The 23,663-nt window shown below is 49.3% G+C and overlaps 1 protein-coding gene across 4 annotated transcripts in view; it reads right to left on the bottom strand.

The window, feature by feature from the left end:
* Positions 1-9,963: 9,963 nt before the first annotated feature.
* Positions 9,964-23,663, bottom strand: part of PTPN21 (protein tyrosine phosphatase non-receptor type 21) — a 73,752-nt gene continuing 60,052 nt past the window's right edge. Inside the window, exons 13-19 of one of the 4 annotated variants that reach the window (XM_061156488.1) lie at positions 22,145-23,430; positions 17,443-17,580; positions 16,109-16,330; positions 13,788-13,916; positions 13,325-13,559; positions 12,776-12,936; positions 9,964-12,434 (exon numbers count right to left, since the gene is read on the bottom strand). In XM_061156488.1, coding sequence (XP_061012471.1) covers positions 12,306-12,434; positions 12,776-12,936; positions 13,325-13,559; positions 13,788-13,916; positions 16,109-16,330; positions 17,443-17,580; positions 22,145-23,430 — 2,300 coding nt within the window. In that variant the 3' untranslated portion in view covers positions 9,964-12,305. Of the gene's footprint in view, positions 12,435-12,775; positions 12,937-13,324; positions 13,560-13,786; positions 13,917-14,431; positions 15,405-16,108; positions 16,331-17,442; positions 17,581-22,144; positions 23,431-23,663 lie in introns of those variants that run through there. The other 3 variants (XR_009695044.1, XR_009695045.1, XR_009695043.1) reach the window with 3 other exon arrangements.

Below are 23,663 nucleotides of genomic sequence, written 5' to 3'. Positions count from 1 at the left end.
AATGTAGGCTTTTAGCATTTTGTTGCCCACACGAGTGTTTCCCAAAAGGTGGTGCATATCACTGGAGGTATTAGACCTGGTTTCTGGTGGTGGGTGGATGACAGTCTCCAGTATGGGAAACTGTTGAGAACCCAGGCTCAGGGACGGCCTGCAATACAGTCGGGCTGGGTACCCAGCGTCCTAGGCCCCAGATCACCCTGCCGCAATCTTCCCTCGGCCCTACCGACCCTCCGCTCTCACCTGTGGGGTGCTTATCTCACCCCCAACAGCAAAAGACGCAAAGTACAGATCTGACAACTGTGGAAAATCTAAACTGTGCCAAGATCTGTCAAACTTCTGAAATAAGGGATTTACTTGGCTTTCGGACTTCTAAACATGCTATGTCTTATCCAAGAAATTAGCCATTTTCTAAATCGTGTAGAGAATAAATTTCAATATTGTTATAAGTCTAAAAGACTATATTTGCATAACTTACTATTAAAAAGATATATATTGAAATAAAGAATTATGTAAAAGCCATTCTTTGAAATACTTACAGCATAAATATATGTTACGCAAAGTATGTATATGGTCTCCCCTGGTGCCTCAGCTGGTAAAGAATCCGCCTGCAATGAGGGAGACCTGGGTTCAATCCCTGGGTTGGGAAGATCCCCTGGAGCAGGGCATGGCAACCCACTCCAGGATTCTGGCCTGGAGAATTCCATGGACTGTGTAAGTCCATGGGGTCACAGAGAGACACGACTGAGTGCCTTTCACTTCGCTTTCAACACCCCCCGCCCCGCATCCTGCAGCCCTCTTTCACCCTCTGTCCCCTCTTTCTTGGCTCCCGCCCGCATCTTCCGTCTCCCGTCACTCACACATGCCCCCTCCGTCCCGTCTGGGGCTCCTCCCCCGAGCCCCAGCCTCACCACCACGAAGCCCGGGTGCCCTCCTCAGCTGGAGCTTGCCTGCTGCCTTCCTGCTGCGTCTCCACATTTGGGACCCCGCCCCAGACTCCCGGCCCTGCTCTGACCCGTCTCTCTTCTCTTCCTTCCAACTCTGGGTACAGCCTCTTGTCCCTGAGGCCATGGCCCATCCTGACTGTATCCGTTTTAGGATACTCTGTTGTTGTTGTTATCCTCAGGATTCCCTGTAAGATTTAAAGAGATGAGCTGGTTTAAAGAAGCAGTGATAGTGGTTCTCAGATGACCAAGGTTCTGTAAAGGTGAAGCGGATGGTAAGTCTGGGAAATGCTGGCTTAGTCCCAGATCAGGATATTAATTTCTCTTTCCCTCTGCTTCGCCCACAGCTCATTCTCTGATTTGCAGAGTCACTGATGACTGTTTTGAGCCCAGTTGCTCATGCTTGATCCTTATGAGCTGTGACTTTAAGCTGGTTGCTTTAACCTTCCTCCTGCTTTTCACGTGCTGAATCGAGCAGTTACAGAGCCTTCATTGCAGGGCTGTGAGAAGTTACACAGGTTGTTGGAGAAAGACTCACAGGCCGCTACTGTTACTGTAAAACAGATCAACAGACCATGTCACTCCCTTCTTTAAAAAACAAACCAAACCGAGTTTCCGCTTGCCAACCAGAAAAGGTACAGGCCCCTTTGCGTCTTTCCTCCCAATTCATCTCTCACCAGGCTCAAGCATCCTCAGCGTCTTCATTGCTTCCTCCCAAATAGGTCCCTCCTCTCTCCGCCCCTGCGCTTGCCACCATCTCCCCTCTGGGGCCCCCCGGGGCCCGTGCCAACCGCCCAGAGGGAATGGAACACAGGAACCTTGAGCCGCTGTTCCGACAGATGTCCCCCTGCTCTGGGTGAGACCTTCCACGTCTCAGAATGTCTGCGCTTTGAAGGCCAGCATAGCTGGCTCTCAGGAGTCTCAAATTCAGTCCTAAATAGAACCCCATTCTTAAAGGGCTCACACAAAATCTCATATTCCAGAACCTAGGGCGGAAGCAGTAATCTGAATGAAGTCTAGGTCGGACGTTCCTGCCGGTCTGGAGAGACTCCTGGAGAGGCAGGGGGCGGCTGGAGCCTGCCCTGGGGACTCAGGCATTGGCCGCAGCACGTGGGGAGCTTGTTCTACCACGTGGGCGCTGCTGCTGGCCAGCACCCTTTTGGAATCCGGCCTCAAGCTTATTTGGAGGCGGGCATGGCAATCCGCTCCAGTGTTCATGCCTGGGGAATCCCATGGACCGAGGAGCCTGGCGGGCTACAGTCCACACAGTCGCAAAGAGTCGGAAATGACTGAGCGACTTTATCTATCTATCTGTCTCTAGCTTATTAGCCTCAGGACCCAGCTCGGCCCCTGCCCACAAGCCCATAGGCACCAAACGGCCAGCTGGGCAGGGCCGCAGCCCCACTGACCTGCAGACTGTTGTTTGGTCGCTGAGTCCTGTCCGACTCTTTGCGACCACCAGGCTCCTCTGCCCATGGGACTCTCCGGCGAGAGTACTGGAGTGGGTAGCCATTCCTTCTCCAGGGGACCTTAGACTGGCTGCCTAAAGACCCCCGAGCCCACAGCTGTCCCGGGGCCCAGTCCTGCCCCCCACACCAGCACACCAGGGGGACCTGGCGCCCAGGACTGCGCCCCCTCCACCAGCCGGAGGCCCCCGGGCGGCTGCTCTGGCCTCAGGGCCGGCCTCGCCCATCAGAGGGCTCAGCAAGGGACAGCCACTGTGGCAGCTCTTTCAGCCCCACGGACAGACAGACAGACAGACAGACGGCCCGACACCAGCCTCCGGACCCAGCCCCCGGAACAGACCAGCATCTCGCATCTGTCGAAATGGCCGTCTTCGAAAAGACCACAAGCGACACACGCTGGCAAGAATGTGGAGAAAAGGGAATCCTCGGGCACTGCCGGCAGGAACGGAAATTGGCCCAGCGACCGGGGACAGTGCGGAGGTTCTCAGGAACCAAAAGCAGAACCACCACGAAGACACAGCAACTCCAGCGCGGACGGCTACCTGAAGAGAAGGAAACACGCGTCTGAGAGATACACGTAGGCCAACGTTCACAGAGTTATTTACAACAGCTGAGATGGAAGCAACGTACGTGTCCGTCAACAGATGCCTGGATAAAGATGTGTTGTGTGTATATATATATATGTAATATGCATGTGTGTGTATATATATATATGTATGTGATAGAATACTACTCTGTCATAAAAAAGAATGAAATTTTTCCATCTCCATCAACATAGATGGACTTGGAGGGTTTTATGCTCAGTGAAATAAATCAGAGAAAGCCCATACTGTATATCACTTACATTTGGAATCTAAAAAAATACAACAAACTAGTGACTATAACAAAAAAGAAACGTATATAAAAAACTAGTGCTTACCAGCCAGGAGAGGGACGGGGGAGGGTTACACAGGTATAGGGGATTAAGAGATACAAACGACTAGGTATAAAATAGATGAGAGCAAGGATATATTTTACAGCACGGGGAATATATAACCTAATATATTCCTAATAACCATAAATGGAGTGTAACCTTTAAAAATCGTGAATCACTGTGTTATACACCAGAAACATATATATTGTAAATCAAGTACACCTCAGTTTCAAAAAAAAATGAAAACAATTTTTTAAAAGATGAGTTGACCATTGTTTTTCCTGTGAAGAATATTCTTTTTTAAGTTTTCTGCTGCTGCTGTAACAAGTACCACAAATGCAATGGCTTAAAATAAAATCTACCAACTTACAGTTCTGGAAGCCAGAAGTCATAAAATCAAGATGTTGCCAGGGCTGCATTCTTCCAGGAGGCTCTGGGGAGAATGTGTTTTTCACCGTTTCCACTTTCCAGTGGCTGCCTGCATCCCTTCACTGGGGCCCGTGCCTCCATCATCAAGGCCAGCTGTGTGGCATCTGCAAATCTCTCCCCTCTGCTTCTCTCATCACGTCTCTGCTCACTGTGACCTCCCGCCTCCCTCTTAGAAAGACCCTGTGGTTCCTCTGGGCCCACCTGGATAATCCCGGACAGTCTCATCTCAAAAACCTTGATTTAATCACATTTGTAGAGTCCCTTTTGCCATGTAACATTCATAACTTCAGGGGACTAGATCATGGACATCTTTGGGGGCCCATCAGTTTACCATGATTGTAAATATCATTAACCTAATAGAAATGGTCTAAATAAACCTTAATGCCTATTGATTGTAGCTTGGCTATGTCATGAATCCCAGGTTGCCGTCTCTACTGAACATTTATGACTTTTTCATACTCAGCTTCTGATTCAGAATTTTTAGACATGGGATATGCTTCAAGAATCTGGATTTCAACACATTTCCAGTGTTGCTGTTGCTGATCCAAAAACAAGCCCATTAATAAATGAAGTGGACACTCAACTAATGACACGTTGCACCACCTTGTCAGTCCTAACGGAAATCAACCCTGAATGTTCACTGGAAGGACTGATGCTGAAGCTGAAACTCCGCTTTGGCCACCTGATGTGAAAAATTGACTCATTTGAAAAGACCCTGATGCTGTGAAAGACTGAAGGCAGGAGAAGGGGACGACAGAGGATGAGATGGTTGGATGGCATCACCGACTCGATGGACATGAGTTTGAGTAAACTCCGGGAGCTGGTGATGGACAGGGAGGCTTGGCGTGCTGCAGTCCATGGGGTCACAAAGAATTGGACACGACTGAGCGACTGAACAACAAAATAAGTGAAGTGGACACTCAACTAATAAGATGCACTACAGGGATGATTGTGTGAGGAGAAGCTCTGCCAACCTGCAGGGAAGTACATAAATATTTATTCTTCAAATCTATTAATTGTTCCACAAATGTCCTGATTAACAAAGTTGGCTATTTTGACAAGATGCATTCTAACTCGTAAGTGATTGATGATGGTGGAGAGGTGTGATGACTATAAACGACTAAAAGAAACATCTATTGTCTGGAACATAATTTAAAATAACCCATTGAGGAAATGGGATTAATTATATACCTCTGTAATAAGAACTAAAATGAAAAAAAATAGACAAAACAGCTGTAATTGTACTATTCACGCACAAATAATATCTTGCTTCAATATTTATTTTATGGCAAAATAGACTATAATATATTCACTTCACATATATGACATTCATTCAAACTTTTTTGCCCATTAAATGTACACACTTTTACAAACCAATGACAGTTTAGAAGATTTAAGCTCTTCTGATTATACGTTTTTACATTGTTGATCATCAGACAGTAGCACATAAAATTGCTTTTTAAACTAGAAAATACTAGACAACTAAGTATACAACGTGATTTTGAAAAGGTAGAATTCCCAATGCATTGCTTGAATTATAGGGAACTTTCTGAGAAAATGTACTTCATAAAAATTGTCTCTAAATATTTATGTTTCTGAGGACATTTGAGTCATATTAACAGCAGTTGGAATTTTTAAATGCATTATTATCTAGATATTCATTTTTAAACTATGCTTTGCTTAATTTGCTATAGGTGGGGTTTGGACTGCTTCAGTTTTTAACAAAGAAATATACAACAAACTTCTGTATTGTTGCAATGCAATCTTTATCTGGACTAAGTAGCATTTTTAAAATTTGGAATATCTCCCTCTTTTAAGCACAAGAGAGTGAAACACTGAGGTGTTTTCATAGGAAAATATTTAACATTCGCATGATAAGAACTAAGTGTTTTATATTTTAATGTAAAAAATTACTTGAGAATACAGTAAAAAGCAAAAAATATATTCTAATGGCCCAATGCCAACCTTCAGAGTAAGGTTTAACAGTTCATCCAAGTTTTTTAAGGCTTAATACTTTTAAAAATATTTTTATTTTCTCCCCTCATTTTCAATGTGTTGCTTAGAGATCAAATACACTGATAACTGTGTAATAGCTCAATTCTACAATAAGAAATTAGGCTGCTTACTTTTAATATAGAATTGAAAAAAATCTAATATGGAGAGTCTAAACTGACACTAACAGAAAAATCCTCAAAAAGGTTAAAAATCATTCCTGTACAATAACTACTTCACCTTCTCTATTGAGCCACAAACCCAAACTATGCAAATAAAACCCACCAGAGCGCTACTAATCTAAAAGTTGTCACAAGTTAGAGCATTTTTTTCCTTTTTTTTTCTTTCATCTTTTTGTTTTGTGGGCTTAAGATTTTTTTCACTTTTAATCTCATTTTTATTAAACCTGTTCTGGGACTGTTTGTCACGTCTAGAGAGTACTTCCTTTTTTTCAGGCTATTTGTTTGACAGCACAGTGCATGCGTGTCAAGTCGTGTCTGACTCCTCGCAACCCCACGGACTGTAGCCCACCAGCTTCCTCTGTCCGTGGGATTTCCCAGGCAAGGATCCTGGAGTGGGTTGTCATTTCCTTCTCCAGGGGATCTTTCTGACCCAGGATGGAACCCACTTGTTTTTTCTTTTATCTCCTGCATTGACAGATGGATTCCTTACCAACTGCGCTACCTAGAATTCCTAGACTAGGAAGACTGAACCAGCATGGTAATTATTCCAGGAAAAGTACAAAACCATTAGATCCCTTCAGGACACTTAACTCTAAGATTAAATCCCGTTTCAATAAATATTTCTCATTCAACGGTCCATTAATTTCATGTGATTTCTAATAAATTTCTGGAAAAAGATGTTTGGAGACTCATAGCATTTATTATAGAGTAATCTGACCTGTGATATTTGCAACTCTTATGAAAAATGAGTGACTAAGCTTATCTTCCTCATTTATTTGTTCAGTTCTCCTCAGCTGATAAATGAGCATATGGAGGTGGAAGGCCATTACCATTACATCAGTCTACCCAAAAAGTGAGGGCCAACAGATTCATGTCTGGGATAACCCAGATAATCCAACCATCGGAACTTCCTTGGTTGGTACAGACCTGTTCCTGAGAGTGAATACATCTTTTCTTCACTAAGCTTTAAAGCTTGAATTTAAAATACACATGAGCACTAGAAATGGTGGTGGGACAACCGAAATAAAGGACTGGTCTTTACATAGTTTTAAAACCCCCTACCAGTCAGTTTAAAATTGCAGATTCATTCCATTGGAATCATGTACTGCTGTAGCCAGTGTGGGGACACTATAGATTCAGAGCAAGGCGTCGTGGAGATTGTAAATGGTCCTTTTATACGACACACCAGAAAGTCATGTGTAATGGAAGGAATCGTGTTCAGATCTGCCTGATAAGTGATTTTTGAAAATTTTCCAACAGTACATTGGCCACACTCTTAGTCTGAGTGCATGTTTGTGTGCTCAGCTGCTTCAGTCATTTCTGACTCTTTGAGACCCCATGGACTGTATAGCCCACCAGGATCTCTGTTCATGGGGTTCTCCAGGCAAGAACACTGGAGTGGGTTGCCATGTCCTCCTCCAGCGGACCTTCTCAAGCCAGGGATCGAACCTGCATCTTTTTTTTTTTTTAATAGTGAGACATTTTATTAATCACTTTAATCAAAGAGATAGAAAAGTCAAGGTACGCCCATATGTTTCTAGAGTGAGGACCAGAAATATGGTTTGAGAGTGGGATACTCCATTGTTATTCAAAACGCAGGAAGTCAGATAAAATGTCTTTCTTGTCAAGAGGAAGACAGTATTTTTAAGACATACACATGCATTCTATACACCTCTGCATAGTGACCATACAAAGACATCTTCTGATAGTTTCCTAGGTACAGGCCACAAGACCACCATACATATAGTTTTCTAGTAAGATCCTTTGTATTATTTTTATAATTAATCTCCCTTATATGAATAGCAAACCAGGGATATCCATTATCATAGCAAATGCTGGTGTAGTGCAAACCTGTATCTCTTATCTCTACAGGTAGTTCAACTATTCCCTTCTTGTCACCCATTTATATTTATTTATAATATTAAAAGCACAATTTAAAATAAGTATACAGTTACTCATTGGAAAGGACCCTGATACTGGGAAAGACTGAAGGCAGGAGGAGAAGGGGACGACAGAGGATCAGATGGTTGGATGGCATCACCGACTCGATGGGCATGAGTTTGGGTGAACTCCGGAGTTGGTGATGGACAGGGAGGCCTGGCGTGCTGCGGTCCATGGGGTTGTAGAGAGTCGGACACGACTGAGCGACTGAACAACAGCATCATGTGCTTACTGTCTTTCTGAACCCAGCAACATATTGGATAAAGTTCAGATTTACTCCAGTTTTTAGAAAATGAGTATTTTACATAGTTCTGGAAATACGCCACCAGCCAGGCCCACCTCACACAGTGTGACCTGGAGCCACTCCAGCTGCGGGAACACTCGCCTGGGGCTCCTGCGTCCTCAGCTGGGGGCCGCGGACCTCCGCCACCTCCCTGGCCCAGGCCCACCTTCCCCGCCCCCACCCCCGCCTCCAGGCCAGGACCACCCACAGGCAGATGGGGCGGAAGCGGGCAAGGCAGGGGCTGCTGCCAGCTCACCCGCCTCCGCCTGGCGCCCCGCTCACCGCCCGTCCCTGGCCTTCACACGCCACCCGAGTTTCTCAAACGATGGGACACTCATGACATGGAATTCCCTCACGAAACACTCATCAATCTGACTTCAGCTGCTTGCTGAGGACCAGGCCCACTGCCGGGGAAACCGGAATTGTTTCCGTGCTCGCGCCAGCAGGGTGCAGCGGGGAGGAGAGTTGCCAAGTGTTTCTCTCGGAGTACTGATGTGACTACCCTTTCAGACCCCTGTGGTTTCAATAAGCTTTGGGAGAACAAACCAAAGATGTCAGGGCCCACTTATAAGTAATGTTTCACTTTGTAGACAATACTCTCAATAGTTTCACATTCATCGGAACTTTTAGAGCATAATGTTTATTTGGGAACTACCTGTACTATGCCAGTTTAACCACCCAAGGACCCTTTCAATTATTTTCTAAAATCATCTGTCCACACACTCCTAACACATGCAAACCTTAAGCCACCAAACTTTGATTTTTTTCTCATTTTTTTAAAGTAATTATAGATACTTAGGGTAAATGAAGCTCTATTGCAGGACTTTGAAAAACTCACGTTCTTTCAAGAATTGTTTTCCCGGACAAATTCCTAATGGACCTAGCTCTCTATTTTTGAAGTGTCTGTCCCTCAGTTCAAAAAAATGGGGTCCCCTCTAACCATTTTAATAAACTTTAAACTGAAAAGAGATAGTTTAGCTTCTTCTACCTGAAATGTTGATAGAAAGAAAATTCCCTCCATGTCTATCCAAAAGAATTCCTTTTAAAAGTCTGATTTTTTTAATGATCTATAATAAACTGTAGTTTTTTATATTTTAATAAGACCACTGGAGTGGGTTCGACCCTGGGTCTCCTGCATTGCAGCCAGATTCTTTTGAGCCACCAAGGAAGCCCAATATAAAGTTTTATGTTACATGTAACAAGGACACTTATATTTCCTTAATATTGTAAACATTAAGTTACCGACCCACTTGAAAGGACTATTTTCTTTTCCTGAAGAAGCAGCAGAAAGGCTGGCCATGCCCTGCTGCCATCACCCATCCTCACTCCTCCTCAGGGCGTCTGTCCCCGCCTTGGTCTTCCCGGGAGGTTCTAGGCAAGCACAGCCTCTGTCTCAATCCTGCCAGCATGGTTTGAAGGCTACATTCTAGGGCTTTCTGAATGTTTCACAGCGGATGTTCCAGAAGGAAATAAGCAATGAAGATTGCAATTCCAAATGAGGTTCTAAAATGAACATTTCCTGTGTTCAAAACTACCCACTAGAGCATTTTATCAAAAGATCCTGCTAATCAGGAGAACTGATGCCAGAGATGCCAACACCCATCAGTGGAAAAGACTGGTTTGTAACCTACTTTTTGTGAAGATGCACATTTTGGTAATTTTGATATGAAACTAAGAATATCAACAAACAAAAGACACTAAAATACCGAAGCACCATGTAAGTTCGGCAGACAGAACATCCTCAACTCGGACACGGTGAGCTGATGAAACGTCAACATTCTACACCTTGACCTTGATAATCACATGACTTCAGAAGTCCAGAAATGTAGAATTATTTTTATTCAGAAATACTTTCATATTCTCTGTTCATCAAAAGTTTAAAAATTCAAAACGGACACAGAAAAATTACATGGGTCTTAGAAGCTATGTCAAACATGCGAGTTTTAAGAGTGACATTTACACAGTGTAATTGAGCCCTTGTAAGTAATTTTCTTACAATCAAATTATTATGACAGGAACACAAACATACCATATATTACTCTTTAAATTTTTGTTTTACAATATGTTCTTGTCAATGGGACACTTCAAAATGTTTAAACCTGACAGAAAAGCATTTAAAAAAAAAAGTACCAATGGAAGAAAAAAGTATGAGAAACACACCTGTCCTTTACCTGGTCTGAAGATGGGAAACACTGCACTAAAAACACTCTTTAACCCATTCTCCTGGAGAGCTTGTTCTGAATATCTACACTTGGGTCTATTGTTCTTTAAAATCATTTTAGACTTAAAATCAATTCTTTGTTCCCAAGTGAGAAAGAGGCCCACTTTCGGTATTCACTTTCATTGATGCCCTCTGCATTTCCTCTAAAGGGGCTGGTTTCTGGGTCAGAGTTAGGCAGGGACCTGCTGTAAGAAGGAAACCCAGTCTCGCAGCTAACCACAGACTCAGTGGTGCAACAGTGAGCGGAACCGCTTTAGGAGTGAACCCGGCATCGGAACCGTCCCTCGGATACCGCTCACTGCGGGAAGGAACCCTGGGTTTGACGTTTGGGAAGCTCGACGTGTTGGAGAAGCAGCCTCAGGAAGAAGAGAGGGCTCCTCAGCTAAAGGCGCGGGCCAGTCCTCCTCACCTCCTCGGCCCCGCGGGGACCAGCCCTTCGCAGTCCCCCTGCCCGCGGGGCGGGGCCTGAAAGGGGCCTGGGGGGGCGCGGAGGTGGGGTAGCCAGAGACGGCCGCACGGGGAAGCTAGAGGATTGAGGAGAGGAAACCCCGGGACGTCTTGGACACCACGGTCGTCTCCGGCAGCCTCGCAGGTCTGGGCTGTGGTGTGGGGAGAGGAGGTGAGACTATTAAACCCGTGCCTTCTTTCAACCAAAAGAAAACAAAGCCTCTTCGTGGCTTCTTTTAAACCTGATTTGTTTTTTAAAAAGAAAAAGAAAAAGGAAGAGAGTTGTAGGTGGAAGAACTTCAAGGAAACAGAGGGAGCTGTTGCCCGTGACAGGCCCTGAGTTTCCCGAGGGATTCAGCCCCCACCCCGAACCCCGCTCTGCCCGGCGGCTCAGTCTGTGCAGGGGACGCTGCCTGCTTTGTAAAGACGAAGGAACGTGCATTCACCACCCTGCATTTCCTCTGCACGCAGTCTCGTAGTCTCGTCCTAGTCATCCTACGTACTCTTACCCCATCCCTTCCAAAACACTTTCAATGTCTGTTGTTATGTATTGTTTCACCTATAAAGCAATATATATATTAAAAACTTATATTTGTTTGCAAACAAAAAAAGTGCTTAAAACCATCTTATGCAACAGTTTTTCACTTCATTTTTCAACCAAAAAAAAAAAAAACATTTGGGTTTATGAATAATACTGAAAAAAAAAAAAAAATAGTGAATCTGATTCTTCCCATACATGTTTTTTAAAAATGTGCCTTTATTCCCCATGTTAACTTACATTAACTGACTCATTTCCGTACCTTAATGAGTTGAACTCCTGCTTGGAAAATATAGAAGGTACAAATATATAGAACTTTTAGGACTAAAAAATTTTCTGAATATAAAAATGCTTTCTATACTTCAAAAATAACACTTTTAGATTCTTGTTGTAGTTTTGGGTTTGGTAACTTAAGTACCCAAGGTTTTTTTTTTTTTTTTTTAAATAACAAAATAACATGGTTTTAAATACAAAGCTATCTAGGAACCACTCACATCTATGGATCAGCCCCACGAAAAGTTTAGTTCCTCAACAAGAAAACCCCAAATATTCTCGTCATAAAATAAAATTCCATTATCAAAAACTAGCTTAAGATAGAAAACTGTATGCTTTAGTGATTGCCAGAACTGCCCAGCATAGCTTCAGTAAAATACAGAGAACTGATCTAGAAAATAGAATCTCAACATGTGTGCAAGTTCTGCAAGTCAGACAGCTGGACCCCGGGAAGCCGCGGCCCTGCTGTCGGGCGCGTCCTTCCCAGCGAAGCCCCTCCGCTTCGGCCCCGCCCGGGTCCTCCCGCGGCTCATCCCGACCCGGCGCCTGCATTCTTCCGGCCACCTACGCCCGCCGCAGCGCCCGCGGGGGTCGGCACCAGGACAAAGCGCGAGTCGGCCAGCACGCCTCCGTCCTTTCTGAGCTGTGAAGACCTCCGTGGCCATCTCGGAGCGCGGGCCTAGATGAGCCGGGAGCCCCGGAGGAACTGGATGAGCACGCGGTACACGAACGTGTACTGGCAGAGGGTCTGCACCATCAGCATTCGCTGCCGCCGCAGCAGGTCCAGCACCCGCGGGACGTCCAGCGCCTGGCGGGGGGAGCGGGGTGAGGGCGCGGCTCCGAGACCGCGGCGGGGGTGGGGGTGGGGGTCCTGGGGGACCCTGGCCGCGGGCAGGCAGCCTCTTTGCTACTCGGCATCTCCTTCGGAGAAGCTCGAGGACATCTGTGCGGAAAGCCCTGGCCCCGTGGGGGGTGGGGGTGGGGGGTCCCTCTGTGCCCGGCCATGTTCCCGGCCCCGCTCTCCCCTCGGGGGTGGGGGGGTGGGGGGTCCCTCTGTGCCCGGCCCTGTTTCCGGCCCCGCTCTCCCCTCGGGGGGGTGGGGGGTCCCTCTGTGCCCCCCTCTCCCCGCGCCCACAGAGGAGCAAGCACCTCGTTGTGCTCCAGGCAGGCGATCATGATCTCCGACAGAATGACGACGCCTGTCCGTCCCACGCCCGCACTGCAGTGGACCAGCAGCGGGGGGTTGGGGCTTTTGGGTTCACTCGTGCTGTTCGTATGGCGTCGAACAGACTGGATCTCTTCGAGGTATGCTGTGAAACGTGGATGACACAGACAGACACAAAGGGGCTGAGGCCGGTCAGGCCGACCATTTTCAGGTCGTCTCCTCTGGCTGAGAAGGCCCCAGACACAGAGCACCGGGTGCCGATGAACCAGCCCAGCTACTGACCCGCAGGGTGGTCTCGGGCAAGTTCCTGCCTTTACCTGAAAACCGGTTTTTCTCATCCGCAAAATGCAAAACTTCAGGGAACAGGAACTGCCTGGCTCACTAACCAAGTTACACTCTAAAACGTCTTCTGCTAAGCTTTCCCCGAATGCTTGAAATTTTCAGTTTTAAACAAGCCCAGCCTCGCAGGCAACAATACAGAGGCAAGAGGGAGGCTCTGGGGCGGCCTCCGGCGCGGGAGCGCAGACACTTACACAGGAAGCCCTTGAGGTCCTCGGGGCAGCCGTGCTCCGGCCAGTCGGTGTACTGCAGGTGCCAGATGGTCCGCTCCTGCCCGCTGAGCAGGTGCTTCATCTTCAGGCCCGTGGTGGCGTAGCAGCCGGAGTCCGTGCGGAAGCGCGTGGTGATCTTGAATCGCCCGTAGGTCACGCTGTTGTGCCTCGAGCCGAGGCGCGGCCAGTACCTGAAGCTCTTCTCCCTTCCGCCCTCCTGTCAGAGAGAGAGAGCTCAGAAACTCGGCCGCACCGGCCGAGGATGCCCCCGCACCCGGAGCGCTCAGAAACTCGGCCGCACCGGCGGAGAAGGCCCCCGCACCTGGAGCCGTCCGGAGACTCGGACCCGCGCCACCGCCCCTTCTCTAAGGTCAGGCCCCACAGCGTCATCGTCACTGTCCGGCTGAGGCCGCGAGATGACCAAGGGAGAGAAGTGAGTCCTCACCTCCTCCGCCGTCACCATGGCTATAATCGCAATCCCCTGTTCCCACACCATCTGCCAAAAATCCGGGCAGGTATTTTGCAGTGGTCCCTGAGTGGCAATATAGTCCCATTCGATTCCACTGACAGAGACCTGAAATTAGAAACGGATTTTTAAAAAAGTATGTGTGTGTATAATGCATGCATATACATTTGTTCATGGTAATACTTAAAAAGGGAACTGAACTATTCAGATGAAGACTTTCATCTTACTTTTTCCTTATTAGTGTAATTTCCATTACTGACACCTTTATATGCATAAGCATTATGAATTTATATAATATGTATCTGTGACCTGTATATATTTCCTTAACCTCCCCAAATCTCAGTGCTCATCTGCACAATAAAAATACTCCCTGCCCTCTTGTTGTCGGGATTGCTCGAGTCAACATATTCATCGCCCTGCACATGTCAGGGTGCCAATAAATGGCTGTTACTCCTGCTGTTAGGTGGTTCTTCTGAAAATAACATCAGCATCATCGCACCCCAAAATTCAAACACAATCTTCCCTCGTGAAGCACAGCACGCAGTAGGATCAAGTACAAGCAGTTAAGTCAAAAACCTAAGTCAAATGTCAGATTTCTCGGGGGAAAGAAAATGTCTTCCTACCTAAGGAGTTTACCGCTGAACTTCTGAGCCAGGATCACTCTCCATGATGATAATAAATTTCCACTTAAGATTGAAAAGGGTCTTAAGATTGAAAACCTCCTTGAAAACATTCTAATAATTATGAGAGCTGTAGTCAGGAAATGGGCTTAAATCTCGGCTCCCCCATACTGAGTGATGACCGTAGTGGGCTTCCAGAGTGCCCTGGGTAAACCCTGGGACGAAGATGCAGCCCGAGTCATGCCCCCACCCACCCACGCGGCCCCAGGCCCCACAGCGAACAAGGACCAGGGTGAGGGGCTGGGGGCTGGAGGGGCGATGCACTTCCTGACTCAGAGGTCAGTATAGCGGCCCACACCGCACACTGCAGGGTGATCTGGGAATTCCTCCCGCTGTTGCTGAAGATCTCGAAATACCACCAGAGAGCCTCAGCATTCTTCAACTCTCACCCATCCAGTCAAGGGAGACGGGATACACTGTTCCAAAGAAACGCTCCGTTTTTAAATACATCACCTCAGTCTGCACAACCCCATGGACTGTAGCCCTCCAGGCTCCTCTGTCCACGGGATTCCCCAGGCAAGGATATTGGAGTGGGGGGCTATGCCCACCTCCAGGGGATCTTTTCAACCCAGGGATGGAACCCAGGCCTCTTATGGCCCCTGCATTGGAGGGTGGGCACTTTACCACTAGCGCCGCCTAGAGAGCAAAGCTTGTGAGTGGAACTCTGCTGGGTGCTCTGTGGCCGCCTGCGGGGGAGGGGGTTTGGGGAGAGGGATGCCTGCGTGTCTGGCTGAGCCCCCTCACTGTGCACTCGAAACCTCCACAGCATGGTTCATCAGCTGCACCTCAGGACCAAATCAGAAGTGTTTTAAAAATAAAAAGCTCAGGCACAGATTCCCAAAGACTGTCAAGGGCAGACTGCTGGGTCCGGGAAGTCTCACCTTCGAAATGGCTCTCATCCAACGTCACCTGCAAACTGAATAAAATGTGGGAAAGAAGAAAGGCAACACCTGATCATGGACACTTTCTCATTCACTCACTATAAGGAAACGTCTTCTTTCCAGAGTTAGGAACTGACTGTGCAGCCAGCGTGAACAGAGGCGGCGGCGAGAGAGAAGACAGAGCCTCTGGCTTTTCTCACCGCCCCCGGATGGACCATCCCTTTTTCCACTTTACTGGGCGGAACCTTACTCAGGTGCATGGCATTACCCTGTTTCCAGGGGGGAAAGCGGCACCGCTTGCCCACGGAACAAAACAGTGTTTAAAAAGGAGAGAGTGGGCAAGGAGCGCAGACGGCTCCAGTGTGAGGGACGGCGTTGGTGACACCACCCGACACACACGTGCATCACACCAAAATGCACGGAGGTGCGTGACAAGGGAAAATGAGCTGTTCAGCTGCTCCTGAAGAACCTGTGAGCTAGAGAGGGCTTCAGATTCAGAAGCACCAAGTGCTCCAGGCAGACAGACAGTGGCCCGGAAGTCCTGGGGACGATGCTGGGGGCAGGGGAACCAAAGACCATCCTGCCCTGGGGTATGGATTTCCCAGCCTGCAGAACAGTCTGTCAAAATGGTTCCAAATGAGGGTGTTTTTAGAAAACAGACTTGAAAACAAGCCTCACCCCTCTTGTGTTACTCATTTAACTGCAGGACTCTGCCCCACCATTCTGACACTCCCCTCACCTTGATGTGGGAGGCGTTGATGTAGCCGGTGTTGTTCTCCTTGGTCGGGACCAGCTCCACCCTGGCGTCGTCGTAGGGAAGCACATCCTGGAACCGATTTCTTTCTGCGTTTTCAGGGAGGCGGGCTGTGGAGCACTCGCCGTCAACTAGCCGTTTTTTAAGAATTCTTTCATATTCTGTGAATACCATTCCCTGCTCTAACCGCTGTTCCAGAATTTTACACTGAAAAACACAAAGTGAGGAAGACTACGACTGCAGTCCCAGGCCACATGCAGCTGCATCCTGACTGCACGTCTGAAAACTCGCTTTCTGCCTCAAGTCTAGTGTCATCCAATACTGAAAACTCTAGGTGAAACTGAAGTTAAACTTAGCAAGTCATTACAATGAAAGGACAGATGAAATAATCTTCTTGGTGAGGAATATAATGCAAAGTTCTGTTTAAACTTGTTCTAGAATAATCCATTGAATTCGGTTTCTCTAAATCTATAGTCAGTCACTTGACCCCCTCAGAAGGTTTGGGACTGACGCGTATACACTGCTGTAGCTAAAATGGATAATCATCAAGGACCCGGAACTCTGCTCAATGTCAGCTGGCAGTCTGGACGGGAGAGGGGTTCGGGGGAGAATGGATACATGTACACGGATGGCTGGGTCCCTCTGCTGTCCACCTGGAAATATCACATTGCTAACTGGCTATACTTCAATATAAAAATTTTTTAAATTACCTGACCCCCTAAGAACAGAAAATTCTCCTGGAGAACAGTAAATCCTAGAATAGGATACTTAATTCCAGCTTCTATGAACAAGTGCTTCAATTTTGTGATATGATAAATAAAACACTAAAACAGTCAATGTTGGAAATTATCTCCAGGATCCAGCTGTAAGCAAAGTAATTTCTGCTTAGCATAATTCGTGCCTGCCTAATTTTGACAGAATAGAACCTCACAGCAAGTATGTCTCAGTCACAAGGAAAGTTCTGAAAAACTCAGTAACTGTTCACTGTTAAAAGTTTTCGATATCAGGACAGCAGTCCTTGTCTGCTTTCTTCCCTATGAGTGCTCACATGCAATTGCTGATTTATTCTAACTTTACGGCCACAAGAAGGTAAAGAACAACAGCCAGAAACCAAAAGACAAAAATCAACATTTAGCCTGAAATTATCTATTGAGGACATTAGCTATAAACTTGCCCCAGTTTTGCAGTCCAGATGACAAAGTTCCTAATACTCCTGTAAGATTATCAAATGGCTTAGAAAATCCAGCAGATTCTCAGGAAGGCAGCTCTGCAGCACGGCCGTCCCGGAGAAGGCAGGCGGCCTGGGGTCCTGTACGTACCCTCTCATCATTAGTGGCTCTGGCCGGCACGTCCTTCTCCTCATCAGGCAGCGGCAGTCGAGACAGGGAGAGTCCATTTAGAGCAGCCAATTTGAGAGGACCGATTTTTTTTGCATCTCCTCGGCTCTTTTTCATTCCCTACAAAAATATTTACAGGTGTATATATCAAACATACACGCATACAATCCCTCTGAGAAGAGATTTCAGTGGACTGAAGACAGGAAAGAAACAGAGGGAGGGAAGGTTCTCCTAAACCAACCACCGCAGGAGAGATGAGATGACGCGCACACACACACACACACACACACACACATTTGTTTCACAAATATGAGGAGGAAGACATTCCATTCAAGGCCAAAGCCCTGATAAGTCTTCCAGATAGAAGGTTTTGAAATGCAGCTGGTTTCAGGGTGCTGTTGTAAAGGAAGGTGAGGTTCCAAGCAGACGGCATTCCTTCACAGGATTCACAGGACTCCTGAATGTCAAACTGTGACACGCACGAAACTCAGCTGTAGCCCACGATAAGGGTTTTAAATGCAGTGGCCTGACTGTAGTAAGCTTTCATACATTAAAAAAAAAAAGTTAGTCCCTTTCTCAGTGTTTTCTGCGGTGGCTCTATTGTCTTCTCCAATCTGTGGCAGACTTGTGTGACTTGGGTTAGACTACCACACTTCTGGTAAATGCTGCATTTTCAAGTGAAGAAAACAGCAGGGCCAAAATCTCCGTCATTACACCATGAGAGGGTATGAGAGAGGGCATCTGTGGAATTCTGTCTTCTGAAAACTGGGGTTTCTTCAAGCCAGCAATTTTGCTCTCACAGGCAAAGGAGCCCAAGAATGCCAAGTCCTCTTTAATAGTCTACACCTCCTGGGAAGCCATGGGATATAATTATGATGACGGCAGCCCCACTCTGACAGAAACGGTTTCCTCAGTTCTGTCTCATAAATGAAATCGACTCTACCCCAGCTCTGTCAGCCTCGCAGGGAGACCGAGAGGGAGGCCCACAGACCACCAGGTTCCTGCTCAGGTGACAGTGTCGTGATTCTAGGGTGTGCAGGAAACAGGTAAGTGGCTAACAGTGCACTGGGGCGGGGGGAGGGGGGTGCCGTTCTGACGTGTGACGCTTGCCAGGTTCCAGGGTGCAAATTCTCCCACCACGGCTAACGTCAATCTGCCTCACGAGAGCCTGAAAATGGAATACTTAGCTCCAGCACTTCTCGGCCTGAAAATGCTCCAGCACACGTCCTGGGTGACTGCTAAGGTCAACTATAAAGCCAGTATTTGAAGAAAGCGGCTCATAGTCAAAACTCACCCCAAACACCCCTCACTTCGCCGTCAGAGGTTTTAAATGTACAGGCCGAATGGTGGTTTCTCCTGTGAGAACCACCACGCAAGACTGAGGGTGAAACAAAAACTCTTTATGTAAACGCAGAAGCATTCAAACCAGTCCACCTCTGCCTGATAGCAATCAAGTCCCTGCAGGTGGAGATGGGTGGAGAACTCCAGAATGTTCCTGCTTATCTGCAATTCATTTCACTGTTTTTAGTACTAAACCTCCATAACCATAATTCACATAGTATGTTCATTCACTTGTGGTCACTATTAAAACAACAAAGGCAACCAGGAGTTACTACAAAGGGGGTCAGAAGGGTAGCAGGGGGTTGAACTCCAGCTCTTGGGAAGTCAGTCAGTTAAATGTATGATGCAACCTCACAATAATAAGTTAAACTTGACTGAGCACTTTCTACAAGCCAGGACCTCACTTTTCCTCCTCCAGCAACTCTCTGGGGTTGTCTCAATTACAAATGAAAAAAACAGGAGTCAGAGAGATTAAGTTCTTGGTCCAAGGTCACACCAGCTAGCTGCCTCCTTATAAATGGTAAACCGGGTCAAAACAATAGAAATCCTGCATTCAAGTCAGTCGTGCTGCACGACAGAATTCAGAAAACACTTTCTGAGTCTAACCTTAAGTGGGACCTAACACTGCACCACAGAAGGCAGAGGAGGGGTGCCTGTCCCGTCCCAGGTCACGGATGGAGGAGCTGGGGGGCTGGTGTGTGAAGGGCCTGGCCCCCTGGGAGAGAACCAGTGAACAGCACGGTCTGGACTCAGAGCCGACTTCCACTCCTGGGTCCTGCACCTATTCCCAGGCCACGGCTGCCATTCACGTTCTTTGAGTAAGAATGTTCCTTATTTGAAAAGACCGGGGCGGGGGGGTGGGGGGAGTGCTTCCCTGGTGGTTCGGTGGTTTGGAGTCTGCCAATGCAGGGGACGCAGGTTTGATCCCTGGTCTGGGAGGATTCCACCTGCCCTGGGGCAACTAAGCTCACATGCCGCAAACAAGGGGAGCAGAAGCATAACCCAGTCCACGGTCTCACTGACACTTGTAGGCCTCCAAGTCAAAGAGGGAGGCATCTTGCACCTTTAGAGAACCCTAATCACAGTCCTCAGATTAGCAGAGCTTGCTGGGCCCATTCAAAAACTACAGGGACAACAGACTTGAATACTGGACTCTACTCATCTGGGGCCAGACTCAGGCCCCTCGTTAAGAACTAGGCACAGTCCTTGATGCAATCAGTGAAGAGTGTCAACTACGAGAGGGCCGGAGCAACAGGTGAGGACTCAGGCTGAGTTACTCCTTCCCGGAGACACATCCACACCCCGTCCCGCCCTGAATCACTGACGCTGGGCCGTCCCCTCCGCTTCAGCCGACCTGAGACACTGGCCTTTACTGTAGGCAGTTGAGTAAGAATGCACTCCCAAGAAAAAGTGAAAATCAACTTAGAGAGCCCACCTGCCAGGACAGGAAACATGGCGGGGGCTCAGCCCCTGCCCTGGGAAGATCCCACGTGCCTCGAAACCACTAAGGCGCAGCAACTGAGCCTGGGCCACAGCCACTGAAGCCCGCACAGCCAGAGCCCCGAGGAGCCTCCGCGGAGAGCAGCCTGCCCGCCGCCCCTGGAGAAAGTCCACACGCAGCAACAGAGATCCCGCGCAGCCAAAAGTGAAGTGACTGATTTTCCAAAACAAACTTACAGTTCAAGACCATTCAGAGAAAACACATTTAAATCCATGGCACTGTTAGTCGTTCAAGTCTGTGTACACTCATCTATTTCATAACCACTGTTAGGAATTTTCCTCCTGCTTGTGAAGATGTTTGTGACGTCTCAGAGGATCGAATAATACACGAGGCCAGGACCACATTTGAGACGGGCCCTCAGGTCTGAGCGTGCTGACCAGTAGAAACGGGAGGCAGAGGCCCCAGCTGCCAGGACACGGGGGTCAACGGCAAGACCGAATGCAGAGGCTAATGAATCACTCTCACCCGGCAAGAGCCCCGGGCACGGGGAATGGAAGCCTGAGAAAAGCGGAGTCTGAGTCAGGCAGCCAGATGACCCAGAGTGGACACGCGGACGTGAAAACGCCACAAATGCCTGGGCAACGCTGAGGGCCTCACAGTGAAAAGGTTTCAGTGGGAAGAGAGAAAACAACAAGGCTGAGACAAGCAATTATTACTTAATAAAATGTGTGTGTGTGTGTGTCAGTTGCTTAGTTGTGTCCAACTCCTTGCAACCCCAGGGACTGTAGCCCTCCAGGCTCCTCTGTCCATGGGATTCTCCTGGCAGGAATACTGGAGTGGGTAGCCATGTCCTTCTCCAGGAAATCTTCCCCACCCAGGGATCGAACCCGGGTCTGCATACAATATTTTAAAATATTCAATACAACCTCAATGCAGAACAGTGCAGAAAAGAGGAGAACAGGCTACAGAGACAAATACGGGTTTAAAATCCGGTCAATCACGAGCTGTGTGACCTTGGGAAAGTTACTGAGTATCTCAGAGTCCACCTTCTCATCTGTAGAAACAACAGGCCTGTTGTAAAGTGGACACAGTGAAGCAGATGGCCGGCTCCGCTTGCAGCGAATGCTCTGGGAATGGCCTTCACCAGCTAGAGATGATGCTATGCTCTTCCCTAGTTTGCCTCAAGTAGATAAGAAAGTGCTTAAATCAGCACGCTTTATCACACCGAGTATGAAGGAGCTGCATTTTCTACCAGGGACCTTCCTCGGGCTCTCAGCTCACTCAGTCTCTTTTTTAAAGACATCTGGGGTGCTCGGGTTTTTGGTCTTGGCAAAGCAGCCCAGAATCACCCTCCAGTCCCCGGAGATCACAGCACAGCAGTTTAATCCGCACCCACACAGACCCCACTAAGGACACCTCAGGGGAGCTTCCCTGACCCCACAGGAGCCCCAGGCTGTTTTTACCCAGGGCTCACAAGACGGTCTTGGCCCAAATCATGAAATCCTCACTTCCTCTTCCCTTGTACCACCTTCTGGAAACTTCCCATTCACTGTTTCTCTTCCATTCCAGAGCCTCTTACGTTCACCTTTCCCTCCGTCTAAGCCAGTATCTCTAGCAATGTCACCAAGATTCTAATCAATCCCCGTCATTTCCATTGATAGTCAAACTCAGAGTGTTCCAAAATAAAGCAAAAATAGGGTAAAACGTGTGTGTCTGCTGGGGAACGGGGCTGTTTGAAAGAAGTTCCAAGGAAAAAGCTGAAAAACATGAGAAGTCACAAACAAGACGGACAAAGGGCAGACGGTGCAGAGAAGGGCAAGTCTGCAGGGGCCACCGCGCTGCGGGGTGAGGCCCCCGCGCCCACCCCGCACCGCGCACGGCTCACCCCCAGCGGCGGCTCACCCCCAGCGGTGGAAGCCCTTCCACCGCGTTCTTCTTCGCGGAGAGGAGATCAGACGCAGGCCTCTTCTGCAGGGAGTCCCTCCGGGCGCGGTACCTCCCCGACGTGGTGAGGTCTGACTCGGACGCGGACGGCGACAAGAGCCCGTCCCGCCGGGGCCGCGGGCCCTCCCCGGGCGCACCGCCCGGGGCCTGGGGCTCCAGGATGTGCAGGGGCCCAGGGGCCGGGGGCGCGGCACGGGGGCCGTCCAGGGGGCGTCCGCTCCGAGGGCCGGGGGATGGCGCAGGCCCCTCCTCGGGGTCCTCGTCCTCATCCTCGTCGCTGCTGTGGATCAGCACGGTGGCGTCGGACAGGGACTTCCCGTGCCCGCCTCGCAGGCTGCCCCGCGGCCCGGCGGCGCCGTCCTCCGCCCGCAGCGCAGGGGCCGGCGCGGCCCTCTCCTGCAGCCGTAGGCCCTCGAGGCCGTGCGCCAGGCCGGCCAGCTCCACGCTGTTGCGCTCCTGCAGCCGCGCGCGCCGGGCAGCCGTCAGCGGCTCGCTCACCTCCTGCAGGGAGTGCGCCACCGGCGAGCTGTCCTCCTGGAAGGTCTGCACGGAGTGGTGCACGCGGCGCGTGATGAGGTCGGGGCTGCTGCTGGCGGGTGGCTGGCGGGACAGGTCCGGGGTGCTGTTCGCCGGCCGCGGGTGCGGGTAGGGGGGCGGCGGGCGGTACACCTGCGTCCTCAGGATGCTGGGCGCCGGGCAGTCGCGCGCCTGCAGCTGCGCGTTGGTCAGCTCGGGCACGCTCACGGCGCCCAGTCCCGGACGCCGCCCGGCCGCCGAGGCATAAGGGTAGGGCGCTGGGCTGTGGAAGCTGTGGCTGAGGCTGAAGGCGCCGGGGGCCGCGGGCGGGGAGCCCGGGCGCGCGTGCTCGCGGATCTCGGGCTGGCTGTACCCTAGGCTGAGGTTCCGCAGCGAGCGGCTATGCCGCTCGGCCGGCGCCAGGCCGCGCTGCAGCTGCTTCATGACCGTCTCGTAGTCGGGCGTCGGGCGGTAGGACGGCGGGATCAGGGCGCTGTGCCGGTGCGAGGGCACGTAGTCGGGCCTCAGGACGTCGCTGCCCGTGATGCTGGGGTTCGAGGAGCCCGGCGAGGGCTGCAGGTAGGGCTGCGGGCTGTTCAAGGAGCTGGTGCTGTGCGCGCTGTACACGCTGCCGTTGCGGGCGCGCCCGCCGAGCTCGGCCTGCGCGCGGTCCAGGCTGGTCTGAGAGTGGCAGTAGAAGCCATTCTGGTTGGTCACGAAGAGGTTATCTGCGGGCAGGGGGACAAGACTGTTAGCAGGCACTTTATAAGGAGATTTTTTCTGAATGTTCTGGATTGGACCAATTACTCAAGACAAACACTGAGACGGCCTCAACGGGGATGACCTCCGCCCTGTGGTTTATGAAACCAGGCTGAAGGGACCCGCCTCTACTCACACCGCCGGACCCTAGACGCGCGGTTTCTGGGCACCTTGCCTCCTCACCTCCAGAATGGGGTGGTTC

Source organism: Dama dama, chromosome 12, assembly GCF_033118175.1.
Source record: "Dama dama isolate Ldn47 chromosome 12, ASM3311817v1, whole genome shotgun sequence".
Lineage (NCBI taxonomy): Eukaryota > Metazoa > Chordata > Mammalia > Artiodactyla > Cervidae > Dama > Dama dama.
The sequence above is the reverse complement of the archived record's forward strand: the minus strand, read 5'-3'. Positions and strand labels throughout refer to the sequence as shown.